At 38.1% G+C, this 12,203-nt stretch overlaps 1 protein-coding gene across 2 annotated transcripts in view; it reads right to left on the minus strand.

The window, feature by feature from the left end:
• The window catches only part of MAMDC2 (MAM domain containing 2), a 57,662-nt gene that overhangs the window by 18,034 nt on the left and 27,425 nt on the right, over window positions 1-12,203 (minus strand). For both annotated transcript variants that reach the window (XM_068175637.1, XM_068175638.1), the window contains exons 3-7: window positions 9,444-9,709; window positions 8,638-8,722; window positions 7,521-7,658; window positions 4,986-5,242; window positions 2,233-2,326 (exon numbers count right to left, since the gene is read on the minus strand). In XM_068175637.1, the coding sequence (XP_068031738.1) occupies window positions 2,233-2,326; window positions 4,986-5,242; window positions 7,521-7,658; window positions 8,638-8,722; window positions 9,444-9,709 (840 nt within the window). The remainder of the gene's footprint in view (window positions 1-2,232; window positions 2,327-4,985; window positions 5,243-7,520; window positions 7,659-8,637; window positions 8,723-9,443; window positions 9,710-12,203) is intronic.

A 12,203-nucleotide genomic window follows, 5' to 3' on the forward strand; every position in this document is an offset into this window, starting at 1 on the left:
TTATTAGGACAGAATGAGTGTGTCCGTGTGCCTGTGTGTGCACTGAACATCAACAGTTAGTATTTTTTTAAAGAGCACTTATTAAAAATCCTTTTCATAGTTATGTGTAACGTGTGTGCATATGCATACTGTAAGTAGGTAAGCAAAATAATTTTTAGTTCCTGTACCATCTCATGGCAACTTTGCTCTGGAGCTTGCCTCACACAGTGCTAATACTGCAGTGAAGAAAGCTGAACCATTTATAGTAAAGTTGATTAAAAGCAAAACTAAGACCCTCCCCAGCCCTGCTGATGGCTCCCTGAAAAAAAGTGACTCTGCTGTATGGGCCATGCTAGTAAGTAAAACATTTCTACTTCTTCAAAGGCCTCACCAGTCTCTTACAGAAGGTGCCTGGTGAAGGAGAGGCAGAACCCAAAGCTATCATGCAAATTTTGGCTTTGCCAGGAGCCCAGACATAGGACATTATGTGCATCACTCTACAGCAGCACATATGACTTTTCTTCACGGAGATGAAGAGTGTTTTTTTACCAGTGGCAGGTACACAGTCAATCAGCTTTAGTAGAACAAAAATTGTGGCTTTGGAGTGATGTCCGAGGTCTTTTCAGTCTCAGATAGGCCAAATCTAAGCCCTCCTATGTGTCTTAACTCTTCCTGCAGCCATGGCCTCCCACCTCTGCTTTCCTAATTAAATAAAAGGCAGGTGGAGCACTACCATGTGGCATCAAACCCATATTTTGATTCATCCTTTGCTGAGCAAGTTTAGTACTCTGGTACCTTTTCCTCCATTTGGCTAACATCAAGACTTCTGTTGAGCAAAACTTCCAGAAAAAAATAAAGAAAAAAAAACTTAGTGCTGTTATATATACTGCTATGGACAAATACAAGGAAAATGAAGAGCTCTTGCTTTTTAACATCTCTACTCAGAAGAATTGAAGATGACAATAATTGATAAGTCTGAAGGATCAAACAGTATAAGTTTTATTTCAACAAAGTATAAAGAAAATAATTTACTTTCATTTCTCAAACAAAAAACCCAAAACAACCACAAAAGCAACATTCAAAATCAAAGTTAGTAGGTGAAGTTCTAGATGAACCTATCATATTCAGAACAGATTCTGATCCATTCAGATTAGATCTGATTCGATCAACCATTCATTTAGATCTGAACTTCAGCCATTGGGGCAGAAAATGCTATAAAATTTATCCCATTTCTCAACAGCTATAACTTATCTGAAAATTAAAATAGAAAAAAACAGATAAGCAGCTCCAACCCCATGAAAATTGCAAGCATAATTTAGCATTTTTGTTGCAAAATAGAGCAAATAACAAAAAGTTATTAAGGAGATTATGAAATAATGGATTTACTCAGCCAGGAGACGTGGATTATTAATGATTAATGTATCTGGAATCTACCTCCTTCAGCAGGGATACTTCAGCAGTGGAGGCAGAGGTAGCAGATGCTTTGAGATAAGGGGGAAAACCAGCCTCTTTTTCATTGATTGCTTTAAAGAATTTGCCAAAAAAAATCAAACTTCTGACCAAAGGAATAGATGGCATCAGTGGGAAACCACTAATCTACTTTTGACTAGTGTTTAGTGCCACAGTAAAACCTCAGCAACCAGCTACTTAAGAGGCTGCATTCACAAATGACAATGTCCTTTGTCCCAAGTACCTCTACATCAGAGGTCACAGGGATTCAGGTGGTGTCTACTGTTGTGAAAACCTAACAAATACCCAACAGACATGCCCTTCCTGAGATGAGTAATACATCCTGGAAGAGTGAAGACAGGGAGGCCAAGGCTCATGTTTTGGCTCTGAAGAACACCTCAGGGCATGTGGCATGAAGAATGCCTACACTGGCATTAATGAAAAGCCCAGGCCATCTTCTCCCTCATACCATCACACCTAGGAAAATCCAACCCTCTCTTTTCTGTGACAAGCCTGCAAGCAGCAATTTCTCAAAACCCGTAGTGATACAAATACACCATTCAGTCCAGCACTCCAGCTGCAGAAACCTGAGGGAAGGTCTTTGGAAAGGAAGCATTAAAAATTGGTTTCTTAAAAATTGAATGGCACTGGTGTTATCTGCTGTTATGTTTTCTGAAAGAAGAGGAGCCCAGTGGCACTAGTCAGTTGAGAAGGTAGCACCAAAACTGCAAATACTGACAGTTCTGAGGGGCAAGGCAGAGGGGGGAAACAAGGGAGGTAAATAGCAGCAAGAGCTCATCATACCTGTCTGATTGCTGCAGTAAACTGGAGAGAAAGAAATGTCATCAAGGGCAACATAACCTCCCTTGGCGCTATTGAAAGCAACTTCAAATATTACCTAGAAATTATAATAAGTTGTTATTCGTCTGCCATATAGTCAGCAATAATTTTGGTACACGTCTTTGAAATACAGAATTCTGACTGAATGTCCCAGACAGACTCCAGCACATCTCATACAGTGCTGCAAGTGTTGGGACTAATTAAATTATATCACTTATTAGGGATATAAATCAGAGTCTGACCTTAGCACTAGATCATTGCTCACTCAAGGTAAAAGGAAAAACCAAAAGGAATATAGCACTTCTACTGCTTTATGAAGCACCACTTTTAAAGATGCAGTAAGGCTTCTGCCATTGTATTATACAAAACCACTATTCACAATCATCAGTCCGTACTACTGTTTTATCCTGTTTTATCTAGAATCTGTCTGGATCAAGAGCTAAAAAACCCCTATGTTCAGTATTCTGCTAGTAGTTTTCTGTAAATATCCTCAGACATTGAAACCTGTGACTTGGCATTAGCTGTAAGGGAAGATTTCCTGTACAGAATTTATTTAAGAACCAGAAAAGCTATTGCTGTGTTTTGGTTACCACAAAGATCAAACAATGTATTGTATTTAGTGATTCCCAGGGGAAATAATTTCCTCAAGTAAGTGGAGGACCATCCATAATTCTTGAGGAAGCGTCTTAAAATTTCTCTTAAGTATCAAAGGTCTGAGATACAAGAAAACTTTGAGAGCCACCCCCAGGGACAAAGTAAGGAAATAAGGACAAATGCTTTCAGAGTGAGATTATTTTCAGTGAAAGCAATGCCTGTGATGCTTTGTCTGAGGATGGGAGGCAAACTAGGAGAGCTAGTGAAAGAATCCTGAGCAATCTCCTTTAGCCAGATGAAACAAAGACGAAGGCCCTCTTGAAGCAACCAAAGAATTTATGTGTTGAGGTTTAATACTATTTCTATAAAATCATCTCTGAAATAATTATTGTGTTAAGTTACACAGAAATTCCTTGAGCAGATTAAAGGCCTGTCTAGCCCAGTGTTTTTTTTCCAGCAGAGAGCACCTACAGAAAAAACTGAAGACAATGACAGGCTTTCAGTTCTTCCTCCCTTGCATTATATTTCTGATGGGTTCTTCCGTTCCCATTAATTTTTCTGATCAGTTTTTTATCTTAATAATGGTATCTACAGTACATTGTGGAAGTGAGTTCTATGGTTAAATCATATATGAAAAGACCCTCTGTTCATTTTATTTTTAAACTGTTACATGGTAACTAAGAATTTGGAACAGCAATGTAAATTTTGAGAAACGGGGAACAGCTAAACTTTTCTGTGTCCTCCACGACTCTTAAGAGTCTCTAACATATTATACTTCCATCTTTTTTTATAAGGCTGAAAACTGTTATTTCATTGATGTAACTTCTCCATACTTTTAATTATCTGCATCTCCCTCTTGGACAATATTTTTTAATCTTTTTCTAATCTTCTTAAATTTTTTTTTAATTGAGAGAGCTGAAATTGCATACCCTGGTGAACACAAGGTTTCCCTGTGCATTTACCCAGTGGTACAACATCCTGTGTTTTGCAATTTATTCCTGTATGGATAGTTTCCAACATTCTGGATGTATTTTTGAATGCCACCAGGAAATAAGAGGATATTTTCACAAACTCAACAACAGTATTGCCAAGCTCAAAGTGATCATTAATTAATTTCCATCGATAGTACTAGGACTGAGTTTCTATTTACGTGAATTTAGTTTCTATTAAATGAATCAGTAATTCACTTACCATTCTGTATTATGAAGCCTTCTGAGAGCTGCTTTCCTTTCCTGTGAAGTCTGATGATTTAAATGAATTATCACTGACTTTATAGAGTGTAAAAGGCCTACGTAACATCTCATGAAAATTAGTTTTACCCCTAATAATTTCTCAAAATCTGCAGGTTTATGGTGAATTAGCAAATAATTTAGGTAGAATTAAAGCAAGTAGAATTTACTTGTAATGCATGTATTAGAAGTAGGTATGTACAGAGAGAGTATATGTGTGTATATATATAAAAATTACATATATATGTGTAAAATACACATATAAGTATATATGTATGTAAATAATATACATACACTGTTTATTTCAGTCTTCTAAGTTTGGGGTATTTTTAGAAAACACTAGAGAATAAAATATTCCATTTTTTCTGATACTCTTGAAAGTCATTATAATAACCATCAAGAGCTGTCTTTCACATTTAAGGACTACTGTACTTAGGACCCAAGTTTGGATCATGAACTGCAGGATCTAAGTAAGGTGGAGAATAGACCTCAAATATTTTTTTAATTTTTTCTTTTGCAGTATTTTTCTTATGCATTATTTTACAATACTCAACATCCTCAAAAATGGATCACAGAGTCACAGAAACAGGGCACTGAGAGAAGCTTGATTTTATTCAGCAACTAAAAATCCTCCCATCAGTCAGACTCTACAACCTCTCAAGATACTCTGATCAAGCACTAAATGACCTGGCTTCAAAATCAGGCATGAGTGTGTAAAGTGATCCCTCCTTGGCCTTTACTCAAAGGGTAAAGAAAATCACAGATCACCACCTTTACAGCCATCTTTCAGACACTAGATGGTCCCTGCTATGTTCCTGGCTTGGCCTGAGTTGGCAGTCATGTCTGTGGCAACCTGGAAGTCACAGCTGGACTGTGCAGGAAGGATTGCTTTACCTCCATGGGATACGGCGCATTGAAGTCGACTTCTGCTAGTGCCCAGTCTGCATTCAGTGCATTGTCTGTTTTCCAGATCTCTTCATAAAAGCCACTCATGTCTCTTAGGTAAACAGTAAAAACAATGCTGCTTTCCTGCTTAAGTTGATAATAAAAAGATAAGCAGCCAGATATTGGGACTGTGGTCTTTGGTGAGATTAGTTGGGCCACTTCCTGAAAATGTTTGACATAAACAGAGTCCACATACATGTAGTGACCTAGAAGCAGAAAAACACTTGGTATAAGGACACTCTTTAAAAAACACCACGTACAAGAATTCTCAGCAGATGAACAAGGACTAGACATATATATCTATGAGCAACATTGGTTGCTTCCTAGAAAATTTTAGTAATTCTAAAAGATTTTTTTCCTCTCTTTTCCTCCTCTGTGCAACCCAAAATTGTTTGGCTAACATACCACTGGCAAAATAGTCTCAGCTCTGAGAGAGACTCTCTTAAGTCTTTATTATTATTAGAAATAATATATTTTTCTATATTTGAAACATAATAAACTGTAAACTTTGGGAGCCATTCATAAATGGAAAAATGTGCAACAACTGTATAAGCTCACTGCTTCCCAACAGCTTGGTATAGTATTTAGTCTCTCATAAGTGCAACTTTTATTGAAGCAATCCAAGTAAATGAACAAGATTATAAGCCACGTGTTTTAATGCAGTTCATTTAATATATCAAATTATTGGCAAATAGCTTCTAGTCCTTACATATCTGCTCAGTGTTTCTAGGATTTGGTTTTAAAATGTCTTATTTTTACTGCATGAACTGGAGTTTTTATGTAAAATCCTTAAAGAAGATTTTTTAGGAGATGCTAATGAAAAGAAAAATGCATTGCATTTGAGGATAGTATCTTCCCATCATGAATATAAGCCAATATGACCTGTAGGATTTTCTAAGGGTACAACTTCTAATTCTTTGATTTTGGGAGTGCTATCTCAATTTAAACAGGACATATCCATGTTCACAAACATGCTGTGCATTGTAGTTTTTCTTCTTCTGCACTTCCAGAAGCACAGCAACAAATAGTATTTGGTGAACAAAAAATGGCTCTTCACAAGTAGAAAGCCTGGAGAAGATAGAAACATCAGACTGGAGGGGTACTTCAGCATGAACACTGCAAACTGTGCCATTCGGTTTGAGTGGGCACCACTACCTTAATTAGCACACAGCAGTCTCAGACCTTCAGATGTCACTTCTTGCTTCACTCTGGTAGAATGAGGGGAAAGGACTTGCTTGGCTGTGGGTCTCCTCCAGATTGCCCACTGCCAGTGATGGGTGACTTCAGCAATACTTGCCTGCAAGATTCTCAGCTCCACTTTTGTTCTGCAGTTTTAGCATATCTCATAGCTTAGCTACAATCTCCCTGGATGATGCAACTTCGCAGCTCTTGCAAAAGGAAGGCTCTTCCATGACTTTAGGCATCTTGAAGTCTTCTCAGTAAATGCTCAGCAGTGAGGGCTTGGTGTGAAATAGAAATTCTGTGGCTACAAGAAAACACATCCCTCCCAGATGGGAGCATTTCCTGTCACAGTACTTATTTAATAGGCTGATCCACTGTCTGCTGTTGAAGTTGTGGCGAGTGTAAACTTCCATCAAAATTTTACCATCATTTCAGTGCCAGGGAGTGACGCAGGGTTGGAGAGACACTCTGTACTCAACTCACACAATTGTGAAGTAAATAAGAAGGCACAGTGGCATGAGTTAAGGAAAGAGGATCAACCCTGCTTTTCATGAGATGTGATTCCTTGCACTGCCACAAGCATCATGCCACCCCAGACATACAGTGTGCAGCACCTGTCCAATGTCCTGACCATCACCTGCTGTGGTACTTCATGCAAAGGTGAAGTTATCCCACAACCTTCTTCACAGCTGTGTAAAAATCTCTTCCCTGAGCAAGGTGTCCAGGACAAACATTTCATACCAGGCAAGTGCAGAAATTCCAATAATTCTTCTCAGCATTATGTCTCTGAGGGGCTGTACTAACAGCACTTTTGACTAAAAGAAACAAAACTTCTAAACTGTACAATTTCACCCAAGATTCTTAGTTTTCCTACTCAATACCTTAGTTTTCCTACTCAATTTTCTCAGTAGCCATTGGAAAGAAAACTCCTGCCAGACATACAGGGCAGCAGAAGAAGAATCTAAAACTTACTGTGGCCCATACATTTAGAATATTCAGAAAGTTGAATTTTCCAGCTCTCACATCCAAAATTTTACTCGTACCTCTGAGTACTTTCTAATCCTAGCAAAGAGTGTAACAAACTTTTTATAAAGCTTACAGGCAATTTTGTGTGAACTTCTGCAAAATCCCCCAACCTCTTTCTAATCCCTTTTTCTTTTCCCTATAAATCACCCTTACCATCCCCACCCCAACCCCAAAATGGAAAGAACTCACATAATAATAACTCACAGTATGAGAGTCATACATGAATCACAGATTCAGATTTTTCCACTATATTTCTGCTCTACATTTGTTGCTTACCCAGTGCACTGTTAAATGTGTGGTCTTTGGGCAGGATAGACTGAGAATTCCGAATGTTCCCTCCACCAACAAACCAGTTGACGTTAGGATTCCAGCGGTTCACATAGCCACAAAGATGGTTCTCTTCAAAGTCACATTCTGCAATTGCAGACACCACCAGCTGATTGCACACATTTTCATTACAGAAATAGGAAGAGCAAATTGCTAAGTACTGACCTCATTTCACATATGGCAGAGCAGATAATGCCTGTATTTATAAAACTGGACATAGCATTTAAGAGCTCATAATAAATAGAAGCAAACCTATCCAAAATTTTGGTAATTTTTTGATAAAATTTTCATTTCCATCCTCTTTGGACCAATCTGTCTTTTCATCATTTGCCAGGATAGGACTGATGTAATTTAGAACCAAATAAAGCAGATTTAAATATACAACCTCTTTATAGTAAATAAAAGCAGAAGTTTTACTTGTAAATCAGGGATGGCTAGAAGCAAAGCAGGATAAGCATTTCATGACAGTAATGCAACTGCTTTGTCTTCTTCACATAGCCAAAGAATTGTGACAACTTGGTTGGACTCCACCAGAGCTCTCCAGAAATGTGAAGATCTCCCAGCCTCCTAGACACTGGAATTTTTGAAATTTATTAGCAGTTTTTAGCAAATATCATGAGGAAATGGCAGTAAGTGTAAATATATATATATATCAGCAGAGTTTTTTGTCTGCAGCCACAAGATGACACTTGTAAGGAAGCCATGAGCAGGCAGAGAGCAGAAATAGTCTTGCAGCTGTTATGTCTAGTATTTGAAGCAGTGCAAAGCTTTTTAAAATATAACAGTTGTTCCTGCTTGAAAAACAAATAGATTTGGAATTTTATTGTTATATTTAATATATGTGTGTATATAAATATATATCACAGAGAGAGGTGAAAAAACCCCACTTACTAGTTTGCGCACTCTTATCTTAAAAATTATCTGTATTGAATATGGCAGTGTACTTTTCAATTATGAAAAAGCCATTATCTTTTTTTTAAAGCCATATCTTCATCCAGTTTTAAAACAACCAACAAGGCATTCGCTTCTATGCAGAGAGTATGAGTGTTGAGTGAAGAGTACTTACCAATACAATATCCAGAAGTTATTTTGATTTCAAAAACTGCTATACTGGTGGATTTATCTTGTCTCATTTCACCTTCCAGTACCAGCTGCACAATATAAACCAAACTGTCAATTTTAGGATTTCATTAGTACCTCGAATATTTAAACAGGATAAACAGGAGAACAAATTAAATGTTTCTTGAGGAACCATCATCTTTACAGTCAGGCGTACTTTTGCTGAAAGAGCTTGGTAGAATGTATTACAGATGGAGCCAGTGTTTTTCTGTAGCCACAGAAGACTTGCTGAAGAACAATGAGACAAGGCAAAAAATTCCCACACTTCATTTAAGAGCATGGAATTCCATATTCCTCAGCTGTGGTTATGCAAAATGTTATTGTGAGTGATGCAACATGATGGTTTCTGGGTAGAAATACTCTTCTGTCAGCATGTGACTCCTTCCAGAAAGGCACAGAGGGCAGGAATAAGTGAGCACAGCTGCAGACCCAGGACCTGGAGGTTCCTGTATCTGCCATGTGGCACCAGCAGCTCTGCAGGGATACCAGGAGATGAAGCATCCTCATGGCAGGGCTCAGCTGGCCATGTGTCCCCATGAGCTGCTCCACGCAGTTGCTGGTCAGAGCACTGCCTTGTGCCAGCTCTGCCCATGGGTGCTAGGGACAGAGGGCTCAGCTGACTTGTGCTGCCAGCCTTAGACATGAAAGCCAAGAAAAGGGCTCAAAATAAGTTTGTATATATTATAAAAAGAAGTTTGTGCAGCCCAACATATGCATCAGAAAGCCTGTGGCATCTTCTAAAACTGGACTTACCTTATACTTCTTTGTGCTGTTAGTTAAATCTAAGCTAGCTATAAGCCAGCTGTCTGATGGCTCCTTGGTTGACCACAGCAAATGATCAAAACTTTCTCCTTCCTGCCTCAGGTACAAGTTGAGCCTGGCAGGATCAGGTGAGGTGTCTGAAGTTGTTGCTATCTGATAGATCAGTCTGACACAGCTCCATTCCTCGGAGTACAGATCAGGGCTGGACAGCACCGCCTTCTCACCCTCATAAGACGTATCCACAGAAATGTAATGTCCTGGGAACAGACACACACCAGGACAATAAATGTCAGAGGCTTTGCTTTTGCCTCCCTGGAGAAAGTAGTTATTTAGGAAGGAATGGTAATTCTGAGGTCAGGAGGCTTGAGACCACCACTCCTCTGGTAAGTCACTTAACCTTTTGATATCCTACTGTACTCATACAAGTGTGACTTCACAAGTCTCCCATCATGTTGAAACAAAATTTTTAAATTATTGGAAATTTTGAGACAAGACATTTTATCTTGTCTCAAAATTTTATTTATATTTATTTAATGCAGATTATTAAGTAGCACCCTTTGGAACTGATAGCTGTAGATAGACAATTTGACTGACAAGACAATTTGCACACAGAGAAATATTTTGTAGGAATATTTAGTTTTTTTATAGGTCAAAACTTTTTATTTTCATGTAGGTTTAAAAGCAATACATAAAATGAGACATTGCAGCTAAAAACTCCCAAAGCACATCTAGTTTCAAAGAATAAACCTAGAAAGACACTTCTAAATAGTAATGTTAACATGTTCAAGTCTGCTGATTCAAAATATTGCGAAATGTAAAGCAACATTTTAACACAGCAGCAATCCAAGATTATTTTAAAATTACTCTCTGGGGCAAGGTCTAAAACTGCCTTCCATATAAAAATGGAAGGGTGCAATGACGAGCTAAAAGTGCATGAGGAGGCAAAAAAAGTGCAAAAGAAACAATGTGTAGAAAAATGAGGCAACAATAAATAAATTATAGTGAAGCATAAGCATGGTCCTGGAAGCTTTACTAAGATATCAAAACCAAGATGAGAAGAGTAAAATGGACTACAGGAGTCACAGAAACCTGAAATACAATGTCAGAAACAAGTGATACAAAAAATGAAAACTTAAAAATAAATTTTAAAACCCCAAAACACCACAAAACAAAACAGTAAGACAAACTAAGACACCCATGTCTGAAACATTATCCCACAGATTATCAGGAAAATGATCCTGCTAACCTAATGTCAATGTACATTCGAGAAATCCCATTTCTGATACTAATTCTCATCACCGGAGCTGCAAGTATGAGTCAGAAGTGCTATCAGGGCCTTTGTCAAATTAGCCCTTTACTCAGCAGCACATCACACTTTCCAGAGATTATACTTGTTCTTTAATCTCCTCTCACTTGACCACAGAGTTTGTCAGTTTCCATGCATATGTAAATACTTGGATAACTCAAAAATGTCAGCAGCCACACTGATGTTAAATACATTGCTTGCCTTTGAGGCACAAAAATCCCCTCCCTAATTCTGCCTGAACCCTCCCACTCTACCAAGACACGCTGGGGTTGCTTCCCAGAAGCTCCCTTGTTGCCTTTTGAAAAGTATTCTCTCTAAAGGAAAAAAAATCATCTGCATGGAGGGTCACCACCCCCTCAAGGCAAAGCACATTTATAGATCTGCTTTATGAGGTTCCCAAAATCTTCTCCCATAGACCCCCCAGGAAGGTGCCAGGAGCAGATAATCACTCTGACAACACCTGATTCTTTGGGAACTGCATGTTACAGCATCCCCCTGCATCTGCTCCCTTTCTCACCTGCAGACACAGTGCCCAACAACCCCTTTGTACTGCATATTTTGTTTAACTGATGTAAGATAAATGATTGCTAGGAGATAGCTGCAGCCCTAAGCAGTGTAAGGGGCTCTGCAAATACAGAAAAGCTGCATTCACTTTCCCTTTTTAGGGAATGGAATTGTTTTTGCCTCTTATCATGATTTCTTTTTATATTTGCTGTCTGGTTTTAGTCTACTGGGGAAAGAGACAAAATCACTGGTAACGTACAAGTAACTTGTTACTGTAGCAGTATTTGAAAGAAAAATAAACACAAGAATAAATATTTTAAAATAGACCTAATGTGCATGCCAAATACTTAATCTGCCAGTATGTAACATGGGAGTCCGTAGCATCCACTTTCATGCATTAATCCAGTTAGCTCACACAAGTTAGCACAGACAGCATTTATTTGCTGGCATATGCCTGCCCAAGGTATGCATGTTTTTTCACAGGAAGATAGAGAGAAATCATCAAGACTCCATCAGAAGTCAAATGCTTAAATTAAAACATCTGGTTTTAATTTATGTAATTGATAATATCCTATTCAGATGAAGAATCTATGTTTTTAGGCTAGCCTGAACTTGGATCATTTTACTTACAAAGAAACCTACAATTTGGAATCCATGCCTGGCTATTTCAGTTTAGATTTCAGCCCTGTTTTTGTCTGTACTTCAAGAAAAACCCCACAGAAAACAGATCCTTCTTATAATAGTAATCTTTTTTCTTTTTTTTTTTTTTCCCAGAAATTAGCATTGACATAGGAAAATACATTCACATGAACACCTCAAATTACCAGCTATGAAGCTTAAATGGATGCCAGGATTTAAAACTGAATTATATGTAGACTAAGTTTCTTCTACAAAAATAGTGGTTTCAAAGAAAACCTCTTATAATTTCCAATCGGGATGAT

This window comes from Anomalospiza imberbis, chromosome Z (assembly GCF_031753505.1).
Source record: "Anomalospiza imberbis isolate Cuckoo-Finch-1a 21T00152 chromosome Z, ASM3175350v1, whole genome shotgun sequence".
NCBI classification, from domain to species: domain Eukaryota; kingdom Metazoa; phylum Chordata; class Aves; order Passeriformes; family Viduidae; genus Anomalospiza; species Anomalospiza imberbis.